This window comes from Myodes glareolus, chromosome 18 (genome assembly GCF_982192425.1).
Source record: "Myodes glareolus chromosome 18, mMyoGla1.1, whole genome shotgun sequence".
In the NCBI taxonomy this organism is placed as follows: Eukaryota; Metazoa; Chordata; class Mammalia; order Rodentia; family Cricetidae; genus Myodes; species Myodes glareolus.
Genome location: NC_142043.1, coordinates 19,268,344 through 19,294,589, shown reverse-complemented (window position 1 = coordinate 19,294,589; position 26,246 = coordinate 19,268,344). Strand labels below are relative to the sequence as shown.

At 40.3% G+C, this 26,246-nt stretch overlaps 1 protein-coding gene across 2 annotated transcripts in view; it reads left to right on the top strand.

Moving 5' to 3' along the window:
- Pkhd1 (PKHD1 ciliary IPT domain containing fibrocystin/polyductin) overlaps positions 1-26,246 on the top strand; it is a 456,733-nt gene that overhangs the window by 123,994 nt on the left and 306,493 nt on the right. For both annotated transcript variants that reach the window (XM_087898011.1, XM_087898010.1), the window contains exon 36: positions 20,344-20,500. In XM_087898011.1, coding sequence (XP_087754137.1) covers positions 20,344-20,500 — 157 coding nt within the window. The remainder of the gene's footprint in view (positions 1-20,343; positions 20,501-26,246) is intronic.

Here is a 26,246-nt window from a genome sequence, read left to right as displayed (position 1 = left end):
TGTGTAGATTTAAGAAGTTGATTGATTTGGATACATATTGTTATGACTGAAAGTCGTTTATTGGTAAACATGTGTGTACCTTAAAACCTAAAGGAATTCTGTTATTTTCTTTAATTGGGCCATATCTAGTTGGTGTCTGTGGATTTCAGTGGTTGACTCACAGGACAAGGTTTTCTTTCTCTTTGTACATACATATCACATATGTAAAATTCTTTATTAATGACTACTTGCCTCTCACCATAAGCTAACATCAGGTTTTGTAAAGTCTGTAGGGAACGTTCGATGAGTAGGAAAAATGTCTCATATATGGAGACTGCTTGTTTGCTTCCCAGCTACCCAGATCCGAATAATCATACAGAAACTGTATTAATTACAACATTAGCTTAGGTGTATTCCTAGCTAGCTCTTACATCTTAAATTAACCCATTTCTATTAATCTGTGTATCACTACGAGGCTGTGACCTACCAGTAAGGTTCCGGCGTCTCTCTTCTTCAACAGCTACATGGCATATCTCTGCCTTCACCTCTCTCTCTATATCTCTGTTCCAATTTTCTTCCTGGCTTTATTATGCTAAGTCATTGGCCAAAACAGCTTTATTCATTAACCAATAAAGCAGCACATACACAGAAGGACATTCCACATTAGCTATTATCTATGGATTTCAGTGGTGTTTGACTCACAGGAAAAGTTTAATTTTTTTATACATATGTGCATATATACCACACAGATATAATTATTTATTAATGACTACTTGGCTCTCATCATAAACTAGCATCAACTTTTGTAAAGTCTATAGTGAATTCAATGAATAGGAAAGATGTCTCAGATGGTAGCATCTTTAAAATATTTTTAAAATTAATTCTTGTATGAAGAAATATGTCTGCAAATAGAGAGGTAATTGATTGTTTTTTTGCCTAATGATGATTATAATGGTTTATTTTTTTATTTTTTGAAATAATCTTTTTTATTTCACATGCTCATCCCAGTTCCTCTTCCCCCCATCCTCCTGCTTCTTCCACCTTCTCCCCACCCCATCCCTCATTCACTCCTCAGAGAGGGTCAGGCCTCCCATGGGGAGTCAACAAAGTTTGTCATATTACTAGAGGCAGGGTCAAGGCTCTTCCTCCTTCATCTACGCTGAGCAAGGTATCCCTCCATAGGGAATGGTCTCTAAAAAGCTGGTTCATGCACTAAGTATAAATCTTGATCCCACTGCCAGTGACCCTACAAACTGCCCAAGTCACATAACTATCATCTACACTCAGAGGGCCTAGTTTGGTCCTACGCAGGTTCTCCAGTTGTCCGTTCAGAGTCAGTGAGCTCCCACTAGCTCAGGTCAGCTGTTTCTGTGGGTTTCCCCACCATGACCTTGATCCCTTTGCTCATATTATCATTCGTCCCTCTCTTCAACTAGACTCGTGAGAGCTTGGCCCAGTGCTTAGCCGTAGATCTCTGCATCTCCTTCCATCAGTTACTGATGAAGATTCTACAGTGACATTTAAGGTAGTCATCAATCTGACTATGTGGCAAGGCCAGTTCAGGCACCCTCTCCACTATTGTTTAGAATCTTAGCTGGGTTCATCCTTGTGGATTCCTGGGAATTTCCCTAGTGTCTGATTTCTTGATACCCCATAATGGCTCCCTCAATCAAGGTATTTCTTTCCTTGTTCTCCCTCTCTGTTCTTACCCCAAATCCACCATCCCCTTGCCACACATCCTTCTCCCCTCTTCCCTTCTCCTTTCCCTCCCCTTCAGCTCTCCCCTCCCCTTCACATTCTAATGTTACATATGAGACCTTGTTGAGTGGACTGTAAATGTCCAGGGGATTAAATGTTTGTGTGGCTTCTTTTAAAAGTCTTACATATCATGGTCATATTTTTACACATGAGAATATAATCTGGGATGTTTTTTGAAATATCCTAGTTTGCAGTTGTTTTTCTTCTCTCCTTCTTTTTTCAACACCCAGGATTTTCCCTCGAAGGAGAAGAAACCACCCTCCCTTATTGTCATGGCTGGCTTTCTGTTAGCTTCTTCTTGACAATGAGCTTTTTGAAAGCAGGGTGTTATATTTATCTTCTTGTCCTCAGGGTCTCCATAGGAGCTGGCTCAGTAAATGTTTATTAGTTAGATTTAGTAAAACTTCATTAATTGATACCCTAAAAACATTGAACTTGAAATATTTAACTTAACTGAAAAATCAATTTTATGGACTCTCACACATTAATTATCTGCATGCAAATAGGGGCTGCAAATTACAAATAACAGCTATCAAGCTACTGAAGTGAGTCTGTAGGTGTTCTAGTGAAAGATGCAGGCCGGCAATGTGAGTTAAACCTGGATGAATATAAATATATATACATACATATGTATTAATATTTTCTTATATGTATACATATATGCAATCTTAAGAAAATATTAATACTAAGAGAGGACAAAGCAATTGTAAAATTTCAGGTCACTCTAATTCATTTTGTCATTTTCAGTCACCTTTTCCATCATTCCTCAGGCATAAACAAATGTAACACATCTTTACATAGTTAAAATAATATTCCACAACAGTTTCCCATCTAGATTCCACATTAACAATTTGGACAGGGTGGGAGTTCAAGCTCCATATGACTCTCTCTTTCTCTCTCTCTCTCTCTCTCTGTGTGTGTGTGTGTGTGTGTGTGTGCGCGCACACATGAATGTGTATGCGTGAATACATGCACATGTGTACCTGTCTGTTGCATGGCATCGGAACCAAAGGGTGGCAGGTTGAGAACAGTGCCATTAAGCACCAGGGAAGAGTATGTTTGTGGAAGGAGAAAATAATTAACCAACTTCATTCAGGCGAAAATCACATGCATGGGAGTTGAACTGTAATTGACTCTCTCTCAAGGGTGGAAGGTCCCCTTATTCAGTCTGGGATTTACAGCCCTGACTGATTGACTTACTAGTTTTGAGGTGAGTGCTTCCCTTCTCTCCGAAAACCCCATCTGCTCTTTGAGGAAGATCCCTTTAGACCAGACCAGATGTGTGCTCTTTGGGGAACCCCACTCACCTTTCTACCTCTCCCAGTAACTTAATCCCAAATCTCTGTTTATGTGTTTATGTATGTGTGTGCATGCATGTGTGCATGAATGCTTGTGTGTGTGTGTGTGTGTGTGTGTGTATGTGTATGGTTCTTCTGCTATCAGGCAGCGACAGTTCAGTTAGGCTTTGACCGGCAGACTTTGCCAGTATGACTCAAATGCACGTGCTTTCCCCAGGAAACAGGTCCATTGATTCTCTCTCTCTCTCTCTTTTTTTTTTTTTTGTAATTTTATTAAATTATAAAAAGTTTCCATTTACGCCCCTCCTTCCAACACCCTCCCACTCCCCCCCTCCCTCTCCTCCTCCCTCTTTGTCCCCTAGGGAAGTCAGGGTCTCCTGCCCTGTGGGAAGTCCAAGTTCCTCCCCCCTCACTCCAGGTCCAGGAAGGTGAGCATCCAAACAGACTGGATCCCAAAAATCCAGTATATGCAGAGGAAACCAGTCCCAGTGTCATTGTCAATGGCTTCTCGGAAAGACTGCAGGCCAGCCACATTCAGAAAATCCGGCCACATTCAGAGAATCTGGTTGGATCACATGCTCGTTCAGTCACGGTCCATCTGGCCTTGGTAAACTCTCATTAGATCCGACCCCTTGTATCAGTGGGTGATAGTATCCCTCGCAGTCCTTCGTCATTTTCTTCCTCCTTTTGCTCCTCGTTTGGATCTTGGGGGGCTCAGTTCGGTGCTCCAACGCGGGCCTCCATCTGTATCGTCATCCAACGCCAGATGAGGGATCTATGGTGATAAGCAAAATATTCATCAGTATGGTCACGGGCCAAGGCCGGTTCAGGCACCCCCTCCTCTGTCCAGAGAACAATCTGGGGATCTCTCCTTGGACCTGGGATCCCATATATAATCAAGTTTCCTGTAAACTCTAATATGACTCCCTTAGTTGAAATATATTCTTCCCTGATCCCACATTCATCCTTCCTCCCTTCCCCCCATCCCGGTCAACCGAGCTTTCTCCATTCCTCCCCTACTCCCTTCTCTCTAACCCTCTCCCCTTCCATCAACCCTCCCACCCCCCCCCCCCCATGCACCCAAGGTTACCTGGGACTCTTGACTATTTCCTACCTCCTGGCGGATAGGTAAATAATCTTCATCAGGTTCGTCTTCTTATTTAGCTTCTCTAGGATCACGAATAATAGGCTCAAAGACCTTTAATTATGGTTAGAATCCACTTATGAGTGAATACATACCGTGTTCCTCTTTTTGGGTCTGGCTTACCTCACTCAGTAAAGCGTTTTCTATGTCCATCCATTTGCATGCAAAATTCAAGATGTCATTATTTTTTACCGCTGAGTAAAACTCTAATGTGTATATGTTGATTCTCTTGAAGATCCTTTCCTGCCTTAGCTGTAGCAGCACAGTGGTGCACAGTGCCGCCATCTATCAAACATGGTACAGAAATATGGGCTATGAAAACCCAGGGAAAGACAAGGCTGATGGGAGCGGACCTGCTTTGGGATGATAAATTGCTAGCAAAAGATTGAGAAGGATTGACCTGGTAATTGAAGATTGTATTTCCATGGCAGAAAGAGACGAAAACCTCCAGGAGCTGAGGTAGTAGATGACCCACATGAACGAAGGTATAGGGGATGAGACGGAAGAATGTACACCTACACAGGAGTCAGGAAGGAGAAGGACAGGTTAACCATAAGCTTGGAAGGCTGGTGGACACGTTTGCGTATGCGCAGGCACAGAAGCACTATGTGTTAGTGAGGCGATTTGAATGAGAATGGCTCTCCTAAGCTCATAGGTTGGAATATTTGGTCTCTAGTTGGAGACTGGGAAGGATTAGGAAGTATGATCTTACTGCGAGAAGTAAGCCACTGGGAACATGCTTTGAGATTTCAAAAGACTCATGCCTTCTTGTGTTAATACTGTCCGCTCCTACTAGTGGATCAAGAAGTGAGCTCCCAGCTATTTCTGTCGCCAAGCCTTTGCTCTGCCATCACGAACTCTGACCCTCTGAAACCATAGGGCCAGTTAACCACTTTCTTTAATAAGGGCCTTGATCCTGGCATTTTGTCACAGCAATAGAGAAGTAACTAAGACAACAGCAAACAGAATTACAGGGCACTAGACAGGCACATGTGCTGAAGGGCTCCTTTTCTGTTTTCTCATTCTGTCATCTGGTACTGGGACACTAAAAATGTCACATGACTTCCCTGAGCTCCACTGTCTTAAACAGAAAATGTGGAGATTGAGTGTGTTGTAATTCCCCAACATCAGGCTGGTTCCACAGAAATATGACCAAACTGGATAGGTTTAATTTTTATCTGTCTTGTGTTAGAATACTAGTGAACTCAAGAATGTTGTTGATTTTTGTTAAACACTAAGAAGCGTATTTTCCCCTACTTCTGAACATAACATTGAATTCACCATGTTTACCCTTGTTAATGTGCAGTTCAGTAGCACTGAGTGTGTTTCATTGCCTGCACCTATATTTAGAATCTGCTTGATTTTCTGAATGTAAAGTCCACATCCATGAAAAGCAAAGTCCCCATTTTGTTTTCTTCAGACCATGGTATGTATCCATCATTCTCCCTTTGAATTTGACTGTTTTATAGACCCAAATATTTGCTTTTGGATATCTGGTTTATTTCTCTTAAACTATTTCCTCAAAATTTACCACGCCATATGTAGCATGCATCATAATTTTGTTCTCTAAGCCCAGAGCGTGTTGTTATGCATATCATTTTTTGTGCATTATCTGCTGATAGCTGCTTAGGTTGTTGACAAATTTTATATCTTGTGATCAGTGCTGTTTATAAGCATAGGCCCCCTGAACTGGTTCCCTTAAAATGCTGCTTTCAATTATTTTAGATATATATCCAAAATTGCTTGATTCTAGACTAATTCCTTTTCACTCTTTTAACAACCCACCTTAATGCTTTTTGTAGTGGCCACCCACTGGACACGTATTTATGCATGTCTGTATAATGCGTGTAAGCATGATGCATATATGTTATATATGCATGTATGATGTATATGTATATGATATATACAGGCATATCATATGTATATGTATGTATTAAAGTTCTAGTTTTCCTGCATTCTTGACAAACTTCTTGTTTTCTCTGATTGTTTTAGTAGTAGCTTTTTATAGTAATTCTAAGTTGTATTTCATTGTAGTTTTGATTAGAATTTTACTAAAGATGTGAGGTTGCCCTCAGGTTTTTATTTCCTTTTGTATATCTTCTTTGGGCAAATATTAAAATATTCTGTTTGCTTTGAAAGCCAAACTATTGTATTGGATATAAAAATCTTTGTATACTTTAGATATTGACCTTGCGTCAGATACACCATTCAGAAATATTTCTCTCCTTTCCTGGGCTGCTTTTGTATTCTATTGATAGGTTATTTGGGTGGGCAAAGGTTTTTTAATTTTGATAAAGTCTAATTATCTATGCCTTGTTTGATGCAGTGTTTGGTGTTATACAAAACATACTATCACTAAATACAAGTGTCATATAAATTTCTCTTTTATAAAAACAAGAGAAAAAAATCTGTATAAATTGTGGTAACCTAGTTTCTATCTTTGAAACTCTAATCTGTTTATGTAACAAAGCTTATTTTATTTTCTCATTTTTACCCCCCTCTTATTCTGTCTTATATCTGAGCGTGTGTGTGTGTGTGTGTGTGTGTGTGTGTGTGTGTGTGTGTGTGTGTGTATGTGTATGTGTGTGCCTTTTTATGGTTATTTCTTAGAACGTCAGTTAAACTTTCCATGGTGCTTTCATGACATCGTCTTTGAACATTCTCAAATTGTTCAAGGAATTAAAAATACCATGTGAAGCTAAGTAAGGTTTAATTTTGATTTGATCTGTTCATGTCAGAAATTTAAAGACTTGATAGTTGAATATCACAGGAAGGAAAAGTCTAGGGAAGGAAGTTTAATTATTTTTGATTCATGCGATTAATGATGTAACAAAGTGGTTTCCCCTTCCCACATGCCATCAGTTTTCTGAAGCAAAACTAACTCATGCTTTGTCCAGAGGCCAGTCAAGGGGAGCTTTATCTTGAGGTGGAGCATCAGAGAGCTGTCAGTCATTTGGAACCAGTGAATGAGGGAAGTGGTGGTGTATGCTGGTCAGGTTTCCATGGCATCTATTTAAGTAGGGTTTATCTGAGGAACTTAAGGCTGTGCCACCAATAAAAGAATTTTATAAATTAAACTTAAAAAATAATTTTTCAAAAGAAGCAACATTTATTTTGATTTACCTCTTTCCCTGGCTCTACCCCTACTCAATACATTGAGTAACCTTGTAGTGATGACCTTGTTCTGCATTTATAAAATCAGATATTGATACAGAGAGATAAACCTTCATGAAGCCCTGCAGTAATAGAGGAAGGTACTGACAATATGACTTCTCATTGGGGAAACGCCGAAAGAAGTCTCTGCTTTCTACAGACGAGATGGAGCCACATGAATAATTAATTCCCAACAAGTTGAGCAATTGATTTTCAGCAAAGGGGCAATTCCCTAAAGTTGGGAGGATTCTGGGCAAAGGCAATTTGCACTTATTTCTGAGAGGTGTTGTGGCATCTACTAGCGCTCTAATATGGTTTATTGAACAAGCGCCGGGATCTCCTTTAATCCCTAGGTAGCTGCTTTACGGCTTGTTTTTTTTTTGGGGGGGGCTCTGACTTTTGAACTTGTTTAGTGTTGGCAGAGGGTTCTGAGTTTTCAACATTCAGAGAAGCATAACATGAAAAGGTTTCCAAGTGTTTGTATAAACTTACTGTGTGTATGCTGTACGTCCGTGTTTACACGTTGTGTGAATACAATGGATTCCAGGTGACGGTAAAGCACTTGATTCAAGCGTTTGTCTATCTGGAAATTAGATTGCACTTTGTGAACTTTTGGGTGGGGTTTAGAAATAATTTTTTCCATGTGATTTTCTCTGAAGATGAGTTTATTAAAAGAAAAATACATGTATTACAGTCATTTTGTTAATCTGTAGCCTAAGTAATAAATTAGATTTATACACAAAAGAACAACTTTAAATACGTTATTCTGATAATGTATATATGAACATTGAATTTTGGGATATTTTAGTCCCTGGAACATTTAAATTGTGTCACCACCTGATTCTTTCCATACTGATCACTTGCATTTGAAAACTTGTAAAAAATAAAAAGCAAATTATTTCCCCACCATGTCAAATGGCACGTGGTTTTGATCCTGAGAGTGAAGAGTTTCCATCAGCCTCCTCTATCTGAAATCTCTGGGTCTATTTCCTCCTTTGCCTGGACTGCTGCTAGTGGTAGTTGGTGTTATTTAATTATCTCTACATTTTAACTGTGGTGTTTACCTTTAATATCAGTCCGGTCAGTGAGTGATTCATTGCATCTGGAACTAAACAACGAGGTTTGGCAGAAAAGGGACAATGTGTGGCAGATGCATTTGGACCCAGGAGGACAATGGCTTTGAAAGCAGACTCTAAGAGCTTAGAAATTCAATTATGCATTTATGACTGTAGAAATACGTACTGCAATGGATGGCTTATGGTGACTTTCACAAAAGATGCTGGGGATTTTGAACATCACGACTGGTTTATTCTAGAAAGGCATCCACCCTTCAGGAGACAGGCAAGCTCTTCAAATTTCAGGTGCTTGAGATATCATCGCAATTAGAAAACTCTGTGTTTTCTCATGCCTAAAATAAGGCTAGTGATTTTGGGAGTTAGCATTGACAGGAAACACTGTGTGTCTTCTGCCTTATCAGAAACCCAGCAATGTCTATATAAATGAAATTTGACTCTATAGCATGTACTGGCTTTTTGGGTTCCTAGTCTGTTTTGATGCACACCTTCCTAGGCCTGGATGGAGGTGGGAGGGCCTTGGACTTCCTATAGGGCAGGGTACCCTGCCCTCTCTTAGGACTGGAAGGGGAGGGTGAGTGGGGGAGTGGGAGGGAAATGGGAGGAGGGGAGGAAGTGGAAAATTTGAACGGTCTTATTTATAAAGCAATAAAAATTAAAAAATACTTCATAAAGCACAATGCTACTTTCAAGTGGTCTATTAGCCTTAACTGATATTTCCTTTGTCCTTCCTATAGAGTACATAAGTAAATGCATTTAATCAAGGCCTGTGAAGAAGCAGGTATAAGATTATTTCTATTTGGTTTTCCCCTGCAATGAATTGCCTTTCCTTTTATTGAAGTTTTAAATTTTATTTCTGTTGAGATATATGTGAACACTGCATTTTTATTTTCTCTGCCCTCCCACTTCTGTGTCTCTCTTCACTTTCAAATTACTAATTTCTTATTTAATTCTTATTGTTATACATATGTTAATATTTATATGCATATGATTATATCAACCTATTGATTCCATTTATTATTGATCAGATGTACATGTGTCTGCTGTGGGATATTACTTTTGTACACTGTAAAGATTTGTCACTAATATTGGTTTAATAAAATGCTAATTGGCCAGTAGCCCGGCGGGAAGTATAGGCAGGACAACCAGACTATGAGAATTATGGGAATTCTTGCAGTTGCAAGCTGGATGCAGAGGAAGCAAGATGGGAATGCCTCACTGGGAAAAGATACCAAGCCACATGGCTAACCATAGACAAGAATTAAGGATTAATTTAAGTTCTAAGAGCTAGTTAATATTAAGCCTGTGTTAATAGGCCAAAGAGTTTATTAGTAATATAGAACTCCGTGTATTTCTTTGGGACCGAATGGCTGCAGGACCGGGCCATTCTGTCTACATGTGTTCTGGACTGATTTCTTGGGATTAAATAACCTGTGCGGGAGTTCATGCCTGGAGGAAACTAATTCTCCCTCTCTCAATAATCATTGCCTGTAGCACTTCATCCATGGGTGGGACCATGTGAAATTCCCCCCTTTTCATACTGGCATGTCAACTGAAATCACTATGCAGGTTCCTGTTCAGGAAACCTTATTGTTGCAATTTCACAAATACCTTTTTCATGCCATGTCTAAGGGATACTATTTAACAGCTGGTACCTTGGGATTCTGGCTCTTACAAACTTTCAGCTTTTGCTTCCATGTTTTCTCTGTCTTAGGTGTAAGGGCTGTGTTCCAGGTTGATAGTTGGGATAAACAGCCCACAGTCATTTATCCTGTGCATTTGTTATAGTTTATTTTGTAAGTGAGGGAATACAAGTTCAATGCTTTGCTCCCTTCAGGAAGCAATGCCCCTTAAAAAGTAGTGCTATGATTATCACCGCTATTTAAATAGTTTCACAAATAATATAATGTGTGAGCTTTGAGAGGTTCTCTTGAAGGGCACATATTATGGACATGCTAGGCATTGGGAGGATTTTTTAATGTCAGCTGGAGAGAGGCTGTAATAACTTTGGAATCTTTGTGGCATTTGCTGTGTAGATTTAGCAGTCACAACTCCTCCCGAGCAAATGAAAGGTCTGTGTCTGGTCTTAATTTATACTTCTTGGCATCATAAATCTAGAAGTTTTATGCTGTATATTTTGTATGTGTGGAGTCATTTCATGTTGTCAGAACAGGCTGAAATTGGTCTCCAACATCATCTTGTTACTGACCCTTTTGAGCAGTAACTTCAGCTAATAAGGAGAAAAGAAAACGTCTTTCTTGGTGAAAGTTGTTCTCCAAAGGAGGTTATCATAGAGGCGTAGTAGGTTCCCATTGAGTCTTAGTTAATGGCTACATTCTTGGAAACTTCAAACAAGGCTGACTTAGTATGTTCCATTCTGACAGATAACAGTTCTGTGCAGAGTAACTGCATTCACTGATTGAGGTCTCCCAAGGCTGAAATCAGAGTGACAGTCAAGATGTATCCCCATTTGGAGTTCAGGCCATCTTCTAGGTCCATGTAGGTTGTCTGTTGAGCCCAGTTATTCGAGTCTCGAGAACTTAGGACCTCATTTCCTTGCTGACTTTTGGCCAGGGACTATGTTTAGCTCCTAAAGGCTGACTTTAGGTCCATGCCACAGGATCAATACCTTTTAGAGCCTGTTGAACAGGAAAAATCAATCTTAAGGGCTTAACTTAGGTCAAATCCACTTCACTTTTTAAAAAATCATGTTTTTAGTAAGTGTATTTACTACACTTACTTTATGACGTCTCAATTCATGTAAGTAATTTGCACAATGATATCTATGGATATCACCTGACTCACCCTTTGCCCCTATACATACATGTTTTCTTTTATTCCTCCAATGAGTCTCCTGTCTGCCTTTATATCACACATACATAGTATATACTAGTCTACTTTTGAGAGAAAGCATGTGATGTTTGTCTATGTTTCTTTCTCATTTTCCTTCCCTCATCCTGAGTCTCTTTCAGAATACACACACGCACACACACACACATACACACACATACACACACACACACAAACACAAACACACACATGTTATAGGGTTAAGGTATGTGTGTGTATGGTCATTAACACATACACATAATATAGATTCCACATATGAGAGAAAGATATGGTATTTATTATTGTTCTGAGTTTGCTTTATTTTGCTTAACACACTAATCTTTAGTTTCATCCATTTTCTCCAAAATGACATATTGTTTTGTTTTCTTTCTTTCTATGCATTGTATATATCCACATTTTCTCTATTTATCTGTTAATTGACGTCTAGACTCATTGTGTAACTTGGCTTTTGTGGATAGTGTTGCAATAAACATGGGTGTGCATGGGTCTCTGCTAAGTGCTGACTCAAACTTCTTTCTTGCAAACATTCAGGAGTAGGGTTGGGTTATAAGGCAATTTTGTTTCTAGATTCTAGGGGAACCTTCTGCACTGACTTCCATAATTTCTTTATGAGCTGTTCTCATTCCTACCTGTAGAAAAGAAATGTTCTTCTCTCCTAATATCCTTGCTGTTGTCTGTTGCCATTGTGTTCTTGATGATCGGGGTTCTGATTTGGGAAATGGAATGTCAATGTGATCAGAATTGTGTGTGTATGTGTGTAATGTTTATGTGCCTTCCTTTATTGCTCTCCAGCTTATGTTTTTGAGTCAGAGTCTCTCTGAACCTGGGGCTTGCCAATACGGTTAAACTGGCTGGCCAATAAACTCCTGCGATGCTCCTGTCGCTACCTTCACAGCAGTGAAATTATAACTGCAAGATACCACGCCTAGATTTTTATGTCGTGTCTGAGGATTGAACTCAGTTCATCCTCATGCTTGTATAGCAAGCCATTAGCTAATTAAGCTGTCTCCACAGTCACTCAGTGCAGTTTTAACTTACATCTTCCTAATGGCTAAGGTGTGTGTGTGTGTGTGTGTGTGTGTGTGTGTGTGTGTGTACATATATAGTATAGTAGCTGGGCTTGGGCTGTGTTTAATTTCTGATACTATAGGTGGTGTGTCTGAGGAGATCCCTAGATTCAGACTTTGTGGGATCATCTTTTTCCTGCTGGTGTTGCTGCTATCTGTTAATGTTTCCACATATTTCATTGTCTAAGGAATGGACCCAGCCTGGGTTATCTTTGGCTTCTGGAAAATTTTCTGAGACTCTTTTGGCTCTATTTTTTCTTTTAAGAAACTCAGGACTGAGAGGGTCCTGAAGGAATTCATCACATGAAGTCATCTGAAATTTTGGATGAATACCCAACATTGTGTTCAATATTTCTTAAAACCTGGGGCACTCTAGAAGACTTAGCCGTGCCTGCTTCTGATAAAAATGTAAGGACTTCTACAGTGCCTTTAGTCCAATTTGTGTGTGTTAATCAGAGCCTTGCCTTGCCCATTCTCTTAACTGATTGCTCCCTGCGACCCTTTCTTTAGCCTAGGAGGCATAGGTAATCAACTTTTGTTTATTTCTGAAATTCTTCTTTTGCCCTTGAGGAGATCATTATTTCTAACGTACAAGAAATGGTAGCCCAAACATTGGAAGCAGTTAGAGCAGCCAGCAGTGACGACTTCCGCAATCAGAGACACGGATGCCTGTAAACTGGGTTTCATTCCTTGGGTTTCTTCCTTCTTCTCTTTGCTATGACACATTCATTTGCTTCCCTTCAGGTACAAAGGGGACACAAAAATGAAAAGGAGGAAAAAAAACCCTACTTCCCCTGGTGTATGGAACGGAGGAGCTGTCAAAGCCTCATAGCAGGGCAAGTGTGCTCCTGTGTATTCAATCACGGAAATTAAGTGTTTTCGAAGGCAGTGCAGTCACGGGTCTATTGCATGGGGAAATAACATGTTGTAGTCCATCACTTAAAATGTTAACCTTGTCTCTTACTAGTGACTGCAAGCAGAAACATGTGCCGCACGCTCGCTGGTTAAATGGCAGTGTGTCAGCTCTGTGAAAAAGGCTATCATGTATCTGTCAATCTTCAGATTTGACTCTTTGTGTGAGAATGCAAACACATGCACATGCGTCCACACATTCAAACATACACATACCGCTTTACATTTCCACCTACCTGTGTGTGACTTCCCAAGACTTAGCTCATCACTCACTTACTAGAAAATAAGAATTAATTTCTGCCACTTAAGGATATATTCTTTACGTTGCAATTTTTATTCCCGATCCTAAAATTCTTTATTAGCTTAGCTGCAGTTACTTATATTTATCTATAGAAAGCTTTGTTTTGATGTAATTCAATACTGTTGGAGTATAAATATGCTAGAATGAGCTCATTACAAGTAACATCCTAATAGTATGAGTTACAGTGTTTGAGAAATCCGCCAAACCTAAAAGATTTATATGACAAATATTTTAGATTTTGCAGGTCTTATTACTCCTGTTGTGACCAGGCTAGAACTGTAAATATCGTGAGTGAATTGCCAATGTGCTGCACCAGTATCAAACCGAATAGGCTACATTTGGACTGTGGTTTGAGCACCATTATGTACTACTGAATATTTCATGTAATTCTTCTGTGGCATATGAAAATTTGCTATCTACTAGGTCTTTGCTCGGTGTTTTTCAATGCAGCAGCAGGAGCTCTCTGCGCCACCCCCCTCCCTTGAGGTCCTGACACCCTACCTGTCCTTGCTGCACTCTAGACACGTTCATTCTTCAGGTCTCTCCCCACTCCATTAGCCTTGGGCTCGCACTCGGTGTTTCTACTTCAGTCTCTTATCGGAGTTATGTAGCCAGTCACTCAATGTCAAGAGTTCTTGCCACCCCTTGACATTTCTGATCCACTTTACCCTGCTTCTTTGTTTCTTTCAGGGCAAACTATTTATTTTATATATTTATCTGTGATCTTGCTAGAAAGTAAGCTCCATGCCATCAGGGGTTTTCTGGGCTTTGTGCTTAGACCAATGCCTGAGGTGTAGTGTGTGCCCAATGAATATTTGTTGGATGTAGGGATCTATCATTCTGGAGTGGTAGACAAGGAGTCTATAGGGAGCCTATGCTTATTAAGCAAGATAACACCTGCTGCGTGAACTCAGTAAATATTAGCCCTATTATTGTTATTATTACAATTTTTAAGACTAACAATTTAGTGGATAAGGTCATACCTCACTGCATTTTTGTTTGTTCGTTTTGTTTCAAAGATTATTGACCCTGAGGGTAAAATGCATAGTGCCATGCCTGGGATATTAGAAGCATTCAATTGCCAGGAAGTGAAATGACCCTCAGATTTAGGGTTTAGAAGACGCATTCTTTGAATAAATATGATGTTCAGGTGGAGGGGATGAGGCTCTGGGATTTTGTTTTGCTTGTAAGACTGTGATAGTACCCTGAAACTCATAATGTTAATATCCAAGATATGTGAAATATTGAGCTGGTAGCAATAAAGTTTGAGAGTTAGTACAACCAATAGAGGAGGTTAAAAATAAAGATGTCCAGTTTTCTATGAAAGGCAAGGAGTAGACTGGATGTCTCTGGCACGAGATTCTTTTTGGCATTTCTCTGAGTGGTTAAAGTGCTGGTGTATAGCAGAACTTTTTCCCAGGCTATTTTCTGATTGTGGAGGATTGATAAATACTGAGTAAAGAAGGAAATCAAGGGCTAGAGGGACTCCAGGAAGCAGAAATTATGCCAAACAAAATTCAATGTTTGTGTTCTCCAGAGTTAGGAGATTACAGGTCGAGGCTCCATTGGGAATCTTGGAAGGTGCAAATGGTTGGCTTTTCTGCAATGAGGGTTCTTTTGTTTCACAGGCCCTGAAATTATCATAGAATGTGTACATTTATTTTCAGTGTCAAGCTCAGAAAAAAAAAAGAAATAAAAGGCAGCAATTTTATGGAATATCACCTACAAGGCTGCCTCTCAGAGTTCTCCTGAGTCCCTTGCACCCTTATCTGTGCTTTCCAGTTTTGAATCAGTAACAGTTTAGCTATCTTGGTATTTCTCCTTTTTTCCCCAATGACAATGTGATCACATGAAAGACAGGAAGGAGGTCATAAATTTTGGAAAATTGTCTTCTGATGAACTCATACAAATGTTTGGAATTTTCATTGCCCAACAGTTTGAATATTGCTTACCTATATAACGGGACTGTTAGCATAGTAAAATGATTCGAGGGCTGTAACTGTTATGTATGAAGATAATCATCTATTTAGGTAGAAAAAGTAAAACAAAAAACAAAAAGTGGGAAATAGTGCATAACACAAAGTCTCAGTTAGTTAGTAAGCATGTAGGTATACAACCCACTAATTAAGAATGTATGAGTGGTATTTATGTCAGCTTCAGAGAAGGATTTCCGTGGAGAATGATGAGTGATATATCAAACAAAAAGGCAAATAAATTTAGTTTCATAATAAATAAAAATATTTCTTTGTAAAGAAACTCTTGATAGAACTTAAAGTTTTCATTTTATTAAATTATTGTGATTATTTTAAAATATTTTATATTGTAGTATAGTTATTACAAACCCAAAGGAGAACTGGCCATTCATTTCTTTAAAAGCACTTTTTTTTCTTTTTTTTTTTTTGGCTACTCATGGTATGCCAGGTCTTATGGCTTGTGGGTCCTGGTGCTATAACAAAAGCTCAGAAGCTGTTATGAAGCTTCCCCATCTGCCAGGGCCAGGCTTGAATATGAATACATGTGCACTGCACTATAGGGTGATAAGGGCTTTAGAGAGACTAAGGGAGGGTAAAGGGTAGACGAAAATTATTGAACACTACGGGGATTTCTTTTCCACACCCCAAACTTGCATGCCATGCAAGAAGGCCTTCTTCTGTTAAGGCTTCAGGAACTCTCTTCCTTGCTTTGGTCAGGCATCTGTGACCACAGAGGTCATCTAGCCCCACCTCCTCCACCACCCTAATTCAGTTCATGCCTTCAAATAGACCCTTCCTTCGCCCGATATTCTATCTTGCTGATCAATGACTTCTTTCAGGCGAGCTCTCGTGGAGTTGAGAGTCCATTTAAGGTGTCAAGGAAGATTTGCAGACATTGCACTTTCCCAGAAGTTCAGAGAAGTGCTGACATGCGCCAGGAAGAAAACAAATTGCACCGGCATCCTAGCTGAGGCGGGGAACTTTTTGCTTTTATTTACCTATTAGGATTTTTATTGTTGTTGTTGTTCATTTAAGGTTGGGTATATGGGGCTGGATAAACATTTGAAGGCATGTTCTATCCTGTATAATTCTTGCACTATGCTTGTAAGGAAATGATCTACTTCATCTACGTAATAGAAGTGACAGATTTATCTATTGCTAGGAGGAAAACTAAAGTTGGAGTATGGGTATCCTGGAAGCCAGAGGAAAGAACTTATCTTAAGTGAAAGTGAAGCCTTCATTGACCCATGCCTTATGTAGGTGACAGACAACATTATGGGAACCAGAAACATCCTGCTGTTGTCAATGGAACGATTTCATGTGTATTGACAAAGATCCCTCTGTCAATTCTGTCAGAATTGTTTTCTTAATTGGCTCGAAGAGTGGTGGCTTAGAAGATGCCTTCACTGAAAAGGGAGCCATACCCACTTGTCCATAGGACCCTGAGAGTCTTACACTGGGAGAGATCCTACCAACGCTGTCAATTGTAAAAATGGAAAACTTCAATTCTTATGGCAGCGATATTTTAGGCAGAGCATCCCAGGAGTACCCAGAAATAAATGATCTCAGTGGACCTATGCTTCACATTACTCCAGTCTCCTTATTATGTTGAAAACATGAACCTCCATTTCCATAGCCTCAAAATGAAGATAACACTTTATGCATCTTCCCCTGGCCAGGACTGACTGGAATAGTTTCAGAAAGGCTGCCAGGCCAGGCCTGGCTCGCTCCAAGTTAGATATCAGTTAACAGAGCTAATTGTACCAATTTAAAAGTGTTCTCAAATCAGTGGAGGACACCATGGAATTGTTTTCCTTTGATGCCCTTAAGTACCTAATTAATGTCTAGTTGATCCAGATATTTTTACTGAGTGTCATGAGCTTTCAGTTCCTTTGTAGTTCTGTGACTGGGGTATAGATCTGCTCACAAGATTACTATATAAGGCTTGTGCTGTTGAAGTCTTCAAATGGCCTCAAGTTCACCCACACCACTCTTCCTAACTTAGTGATGTTGGCTGACCTTGATCCTCAGCTTGAGTGTTGTTCAGGTGGAAATTTCATGGTTAATTTTTTGAGGTCCATGTCTCTACCTTTGGCCTTTGCCTTGATTAGCCCCATGGACTCTGAAGCCAGATTGCCATTTGAGTGACAAGTTCCTCTATTCTATCCCCTACACTTTTGATTCCCTAGATCGGTGGTGGCACTGAGCAGGAGTTTGTGTTTTATTAAGTGCTGAGCTGGGAAACAGTTTGAGACTGTAAAGTGAAAGGAAGGGAGTCTGGTGCAACTGCTCTGTCTCTGGCCCAGATATCCAAGCCTTGCCAGTTGTTTTGGTGAGGACTTGATGATATGCAGATAACTTGTTTCATCCAGTTTTATAGCTGGTATTTATAGCTGGTATAGCCGTCTCCATCTTTCCAGCCTCCCCCCCCCCCCCATATTCCTCTCTTCAGTCTTCTCCTGCTTGCCTTCCTTTCTGTTTCCTCTATTGACATGTGTGAAATAAAGGAATACAGGCTGGCGGTATCGGCTTGGAATCTTAGCTGTAGTTTTCTTTTTTTGTTTGTTTTTGTTTTTTGTTTGTTTTTTAATAGGAGACATAGTCAGTAGAATCATAAGTTCCAGGTCAGCCTAGGTAACTTGGTAAGAACCCTTTTCAAAATAAATGTAAAGACAGGGCTATAGATAGAGCTCAATGATTGAACACTTGTCCAGCATTAGAAGGCTCTAGAAGGCTCCAGAAAGCTCTGGAAGGGTCTAGGTTCAAACTCAAGTACCTTTATTTTGGTTTTACTTCACTAGATTTAGCTCTATGGTAAGATCAGCTGGAAAGACAGACTTAACTCACTTTTTGAGACCATGGACAGTCACCATGGTGATGTAGCTCTTGAGGCCTCCAATGATGCTCAAGCACACTCCATTTTTACTCCTTTTTAATTGCTGTAGTACCCACGCACACACACACACACACACACACACACACACACACACACACACACACTCCTTAAATTTGTAGATGTAAAAACTGAAAGGCCATGCTTAGCCAATCCCTAAGCCCCATGGTGATTCGGTTAGGTCTGCATCTTGGGATTATTGAATTAGGAGGGTCAACATCCTCTTTCAGAAAATGTACTACCATTTCTAGAAACAACATTTTCTATTTTATTTCTCAGAAATATTCCAGGACACAATTCTCTATGTGAGTATATTTATTAGCATTGCAAATATGTACTCCCTTCTGTTTTTTAAAAAAACATATGTTTTTGGTGATCCCTTGGGAAAGTCACTTCATGTATCCCAATCCTGCTCATTTCCCAGTTCCTCCATACCTGCCCCTCATACTCATAATGTTCCCCCCAAAATTAAAAAGAAATTAATTTAAAAGGAAAAGAAAACAAGCAAACAAAAAACCCCACTTTGCTTTCCCACTTCTCCAATACCTCCTCATTTGTCTTAGTGGCATGGGGAGCTGTGGTGTGTCATACAGTGGACCCAGTGCTCTTATGTCCACTCAGCTGGACTTGCAAATGTTCATTATGATGAGTTCTTGGTCTGGTTCAGGGCCCCCAACATCTTTTTCTTTTCTACACAGTAATTAATCTTTTATTTTCATATAAAAATTTCCCTTCACTTCCAAGCTTCTTTTTTCTATAAAATAAGAAACATGCATAAACAGATAACGTTGTTACTAACAGTAATTAAAAAAACATATTTAATTATGTGCTTTATATACGGGCTGTACATTTTCCTCCCTCCTCTTCTCCCAGTCCCTCCTGCCCTTCTGTTCCCCCCCCCCCCATTCACTGCTCCTGCATTTTTGTTTAGGAAAGGGCGGGTCCCCCATGAGTATTAACAAAACAGGGCATATCAAGTTGCAGTAAGACTAAGAACCTCCCCATGTATTAAGGCTGGATGAGGTGACCCAGTATGAGGTTTACAGTCCCCAAAGCAAGGCTTCCTTCTTAATGACTGTGTCCCATCTGCCTATAACCTGTCACGAGGGGACCTCTCGTGTGGAGATCACAGACATTTGGTTGGAGTATCGGTATGACAGTTCTGCGATGCTTTTCCTTGAGGAAGCCATATTTCCTGCCTTGAGTTTTAAATATTTCCCTTTCTGCTATCTTGAGAACTACGTAAGACAGTGCCAAGTCTCACATGAGCTGTGACTTTTATGTTTCTGCTCTTTAAAGCCTGTGGCTTTAGAGTGACCATGAAGGAACAGGAAACCTGGGATTCCTGTGAGTAGATCTCAGGAGACGAGAGGCTGACTCTTCTCAGTCCTGCCCTCTGCCCTTCACGTAAACCACAGGGCTGTTCATTTGTCATCTGAAGTCAGCCTGCCTCTCACTGGTGCAGGCCTCGGCTTTGTCCAACACAACTTGCTTTCTGAGAGGACAAGGCCGTGCGGAATGGTAAATCTGCGCCCTCCAGAAGAGGAACGTTCCCATGAAACAGGGACCCTTGGTGGCAGAGTCAGTGAAAAATTATACTAATTACATCAAGCAAAATGCCACCCGTCATGGAGAATATTTTAATTCTCTCTAGTCCAGGCTATTCATGGCTTTTTTTTTGTGCAAGATTCAATACAGGTCTGTAAAAGTAAGGCATGGAACCAGCTCTGCCTGTTAGGTTCAAGAGAGTCTGCACCAAGAAAATAAAAAATTAGGAACTGAGCACAGAGGTGTAGCTTATCTCCTTTCATATTTTTCCTCTCTTTGGGCTAGTTGTCCAAGGAAAAATGAAGGTGACTAATTTTTCCCGGATCATTTACAATTTTCCATTGCTCGCTGTGCCATCCTGCTTCAGAAACAAGCCAAATCATCTCTCTTCCAGGGCAACTTTTCCTTCCAGTTCTGTCGGAGGTGGTCCAGGCCTCACAGTTGGTTTCCCCATAGAGTACCACAAGATGGCGACAGCGTCACGGTGGAGACCGGCCAGCTGCTCCTGCTGGATGCGAACACAAGCCTCCTGAGTTCGCTGCACCTTAAAGGTCGGTGGAGTTTGAACAGCCTGTGGTCACTCGGAGGGAGGGGGAAGGTTCTGGAGAAGTTTCCGCGTTTGATTGACAATTTATTTTGAAACCAGATTGAAACGTCTTTTAAAATGAAAAGTAAGAGGTGGTCGGAGGAGTTCAAAGTTAAAGGCCGTTCTTTTCCGCTCTTTTTAAAGCTCAGAGCTTAATTATTTTATTTTTTTCAAAAACAAGAAAGTTAATAGTGTTCTCCAGGAGCAGCTGCCTCGCCCCAGCCCTTTGTAGTCTTGCTTATCCAGGGCAAACCCCACAATATAGCAAAATGCCTTGAAATTGGTTAATGCTGCTGCCTTTGAAATCCTCTGCCAAGAAAGCAATGTCTTCCTGCGTTTACCCTGTTGTGGTTTTGTCTTCTTGGTCCCATGGAAAGTCATATAAATAGGCTTCCTTAGTGCAAAACCATCCACATAGCTCTAGGGTATAGGAAGTTGGAGGAGCCTGAGAATTCAAATTTCAATTCATCTGCCATGTGGCTAAGTTAGTCAGTGCACCTCTTTGTGTATTTATTTTTGTATCTGTTAAATGATAATAAATCACACTGCCTACTTCATGGGCTGATAATAATAAATAGTTATGAAAGTGCCTTTGCTCATTGTCAGATGGAAATTGTGTGGGAGAAATGCTTAGTTATGGACGCCTCTATAACTTGACACTAGTAGTTACTATAGATGCCGTGAACAACGCATGGATGCACTCTTGTTACAGTAAGAGCGTATCTACACACCCAAACATTTGGAAGAGGAATAGCTAACGTACTTTTGCTATCTCTTTCTTTATTTTTTCTCGAGATAGGGTTTCTCTGTATCCTTGGAGCCTGTCCTGGAACTAGCTCTTGTAGAACAGGCTGGTCTCAAAGTCACAGAGATCTGCCTGCTTCTGCCTCCCGAGTGCTGGGATTAAAGTCATGTGCCACCACGGTCTGGCTATGATACCTGTTTTTTGTAGACTGAATCAAGATTTTCTGGCCAGTTATTGTGACATTCTTTATTCTGGAAACTGCTTTTGTTTTTCCTTTGTTCCCAGGCGAGAAGTTTTCTGTCCCGTCAGTGAATTAGTGACCTTTAAGAGGTAGAATGTCTGTCATATTGAGTTTTTATCTGTTTTGTGCTTTCCTCCCTCCCTCCCTCCCTCCCTCCCTCCCTCCCTCCCTCCCTCCCTCCCTCCCTCCTTTCTTTCTTTCTTTCTTTCTTTCTTTCTTTCTTTCTTTCTTTCTTTCTATATGTGTATACATGTATGAGTGTAGTATGTATGCATGTATGTAGATCAGTGGCTATTGAGGTATATATGTATGTATGTATGTGGCTTAGTGACTATGGGGAATATTATGTATGTGACCTAGTGGCTATGGGGAGTATGTGTGTGTGTGTGTGTGTGTGTGTGTGTGTGTATGTGTGTGTGTGTGTGCAATTAAATGTAGATATGTAGCTTTGTGGCTATGGAAGTATTATGTATGTATTATGTATATATGCAATGTGGTTTAATGTATTGTATGTATATATGCGGTTTAGTGGCTATAGGGATATGTATGTGTGTGTGTATGTAAATGACTTAGTAGCTAAGGAATGTCAATAAACCAGTATATCCTGAAGACTAGCAACGACAAAGTCAAATTAGAGACTTAGAACTGCATCTCAAAAGTTTTCCTTGCTAAGCTTTAAATGGGCACCATTCCCACAGAATCTGACTTATGCCAGAGGATGGGGTACCCTGCATCTTCTCAAGGGCCTTGGCCTTTTGTTGATACAACCATTTGAAAGAACCGTTCCTACTCAGGTCTTGGATTTATAAGTCTGGCCTTTGGATATATGCTTATTTCGTAGTAATGTTTAACCAAGAAATAGAGTTAAAAAGACGAGGTATGAAGGAAGAGGCATCGGATGGGCATCAGAGGACAGGAGACAGGAAGGAGCCTGTGCAGCAAGTTCACTAGAGTCGATGAGCGGCATTTGGGAGGACACTCTCATTCTGGGGATGCGCAGGGGGTGGATATAAGCCTTTGTACACTTAGCTTACAAGAGTTCTTTGCAGGGAAGGGAGTTGCCTCCAGAGAAGCTGAGATTTTTTTGATCATAAAGACACAAATTGTAGATCTAGAAATAAGGAGAACAATGAAAGAAAAGACAAAGATCAAATTTTGCTCAACAGATAATTTTTGAATGCTTATTATGTGGCCTAGGAATTCTCTCAGATGCCAGAAAAAGTGAAGAAAACCATTAATGGCAGCAATAAGCAGTATTACTGAAAGGAAAATAACTAGGGGAGTAAATGCAACAGATTGAAGTTTCTAGTTCTAGCTAAAGCAGTTGATGGATACAAGCAGTGATGTATAATGCAGAGTGAGTAATTATTCGAGTTGGCCTGTGGAGAGGATTCAGAACATGCCATTTTTTTCTAGGTGTGTTAAGTAATTCAAGTCAGTAAAATATTTGCTGTGCAAGCATAAGAACTCAGGTTCCATTCCAGAACTCACATGAAAATGTCAGGTGTACTGACATGCGCTTGTAACCCCAGTGCCAGAGACACATACAAAGGAAGGTCCCTGGGGCTCACTGGTCAGCCACTATAGCCTAATTGGTGAGCTCTAGGGCAAGAGCCACCTGATCTCAAATGAAGCTACATAGCATTTCTGAGAATAGCAACCAAGCTTGACCTCTACATGAACATGCCCACACATTCTCACACTTGTACGTCCACATGTCTAAAAGAGAGCATGTCATTTATTCCAGACTTGTGTTTTGATCACACTGAGAATCAAAGTTGGAGGAACTTCCCTACCTTACTGAAATTGCATGTTTCTGGTAGCGAACCTAATGATAGACTTCATGCTTTGTTTTACCATAACCACCAGTGATTCCTGCTGTCTCAAGCCTCACTCGGTGTTTGTACATCTACACTTACATCAGTATCATTTTATTCCTGATCGCTGTAATTTTAGGTCTGAATTGCTAAACATTGACACTAAGTTTTCCCCAGTGCTTCTAGCTTTGTGTGTGTCTGTGTGTTTCTTTTTAGCAGAATCCCAATTTGTAACAGCAAGACGCTAAATTGTGTGTTCGAGCTTCTTTTGGAGCTAGGCATAGTCTTGTGCTAAAGAAGAAATTTACATGTATAAGAAGTTTCTTAAGGTAGAGCTGATGCAGTAGCACATGTTTGTACTTCATTTCTTCCTCACTTCCTATTATGTAAATATGACGGCTTAATCAGCCACTGTATGCGATCATTAGATGATTTGGTAAGGATGGGGAAGAGGGAACATGAAATGAGCTCAGGACCTTGATGACTTTGGAGTTGCTGTGGAAGTATTGAACTGGCCACTTTATTTATTTATTTATTTATTTTAAAATTTATTTATTTATTAAAAATTTCCACCTCCTCCCCTCTTCCCTTTTCCCTTCCCCCCTTCCCTCTTCCCCCTCCCTCTCCAGTCCTAAGAGCAGTCAGGGTTCCCTGCCCTGTTGGAAGTCCAAGGTTCTCCCCCCTCCATCCAGGTCTAGGAAGGTGAGTATCCAAACAAACCAGGCTCCCACAAAGCCAGTCTATGCAGTAGAATCAAAACCCAGTGCCATTGTCCTTGGCTTCTCAGTCAGCCCTCATTGTCAGCCACTTTCAGAGAGTCCAGTTTGATCACATGCTCCATCACTCCCAGTCCAGCTGGCCTTGGTGAGCTCCCATTGGATCAGTTCCACCGTCTCAATGGGTGGACATATCCCTTGTGATCCTGACTTCTTTGCTCACGTTCTCTTTCCTTCTGCTCCTCATTTGGACCTTGGGAGCTCAGTCCAGTGCTCCAATGTGGGTCTCTGTCTCTATCTCCATCCATCGCCAGATGAAGGTTCTATGGTGATATGGAAGATATTCATCAGTGTGGCTATGGGACAAGGCCAAACTGGCCACTTTAAAAAATTGTAATTTATTCATTCTCTGAGAATTTCATATATGCTTGCAATGCATTTTCATCATTCTTATCCCCAACTACTTGTTTTAACTCCTCCCGGATCTACTCCCTTAATCATAACCCCTCCCAACTTCTATTTGAATAAGCCTCCGAGTCTAAGCAGATAGTCCATATGCACATGGCTGTGGGACAGTCCACTGGAGCATGGTTGGCCTGCCTGTGGTAGGAAGATGGACAGTCCTCCCCCAGCAGCCAACAGCTTTCTCTAGCTCCTGAACTGGGGCTGGGAGCTCATGAGCTTCTTCCCACTCTATGCAGAAGTAAGTTCCTTTTTGAAATCACCTGTTTGGATAGAGAATAAGATTGCTTGTACTGAAGTCATTGCAATTTGCCTTGCGTTCTGTATGCTAAGGTGTGCCCTATCAGTGTTAGCTCATGCCTTTTAAACTATCACACCCCTTGTTGCTTCTCTCTTCAGAATCCTCTGATGACTTTACATCTCACCAAGACTGAAACCCAAGGTCGTTCTTTAACTTTGGATTTATTCTTTGATCTTGTCATCCTTACTCACTACAGCTAAGCACTTCTGTGAAACTACCTGACCTTAGACCTTGGTCCTTAATGTCTTTTGTCTGCAACATTTGTTCTCTAGGTTCATGTAGCTTGCTTATTGTGTTTATATGCTATCTGAGAAAATATCAGTGCATCAGAAAGGGCTTACAGGAGACCCTTCCCAAAATTGCAACTACCTCTCTGTAATTGGAGACTGCAATTTCATTTTCTGGCCTCTCAGACCTGAATTATCACACAAAATCTCTATTAATTACATATTTGACTAGTGGCTCAGGCATATTTCTACTAGGTCTTATATCTTAAATTAACCCATTTCTACTAATCTGTGTATTGTCATGAGGATGTGGCTTACTGGTAAAGTTCTGGCATCATTCTCCTTTGGCAGCTACATGGTGTCTGCCTGACCCAGCCTTCTTTCTCCCTGCATTCAGTTTAGTTTTCTGCCTTCCTATATTGTGCCCTGCAATATGCCAGAGTGGCTTGTTTATTAACCAAAGGTAATAAAACATATTCACAGTATATGGAACAAAATCCCACATCACTCCTCTTATTATTCTCTGTATTGGTTTGGTTTTCCTTCTTCATAATTTTATTATCACAAGTCATATTCTAAACTTAGTCATTGCTACAAAGTGTGTCTCTTCTCATAGAATAATCCCCAAATCAAAAAAAAATCACGAATTTGTTAGCTGTTGTCTAGTCAGGATATAGAGCACTGTGGAACAAATGATGGAGATCAGAAGCTGCAAGGTGATGGTCGCATGAATGAGCAAGCAAATGGTCTACGGTTCAAGATCTGGGTGAAATCTATTGCATATATGAAAGTAATTCCTGATTTCGTGAATATTATCTTTCCCAATTAATTTGTTTTCAGTCTCTTTAATTGTTTCAGTGATACATACCTCTCCTTTTAATTATTCTAAAGTTGTTTGAAATAAGCTGGATTCTTGTGATCACGATAAAGACATTCAGATAGATCTACTTTTGTTTTATTCGGGAGAGCAGACACATTTATCTGTTGAGCTATTTTGCCGTCTCTCTTCAGCATTACTTTATTCTAAGTAGAAGAAGATACAAAACTTTAATTTATGAGCCATCTCTACTTCTCTTCTATTCTCCTTCTCCTGTTTTTGTATTTTTGAAGCAGAGTCCCTAACCAAAGCTGGGTTTTAAATCTTTATAGCTGAAGAGGACTTTGAACTTACGATCCTTCGGCATCTAGTTTCTATTGCTGGG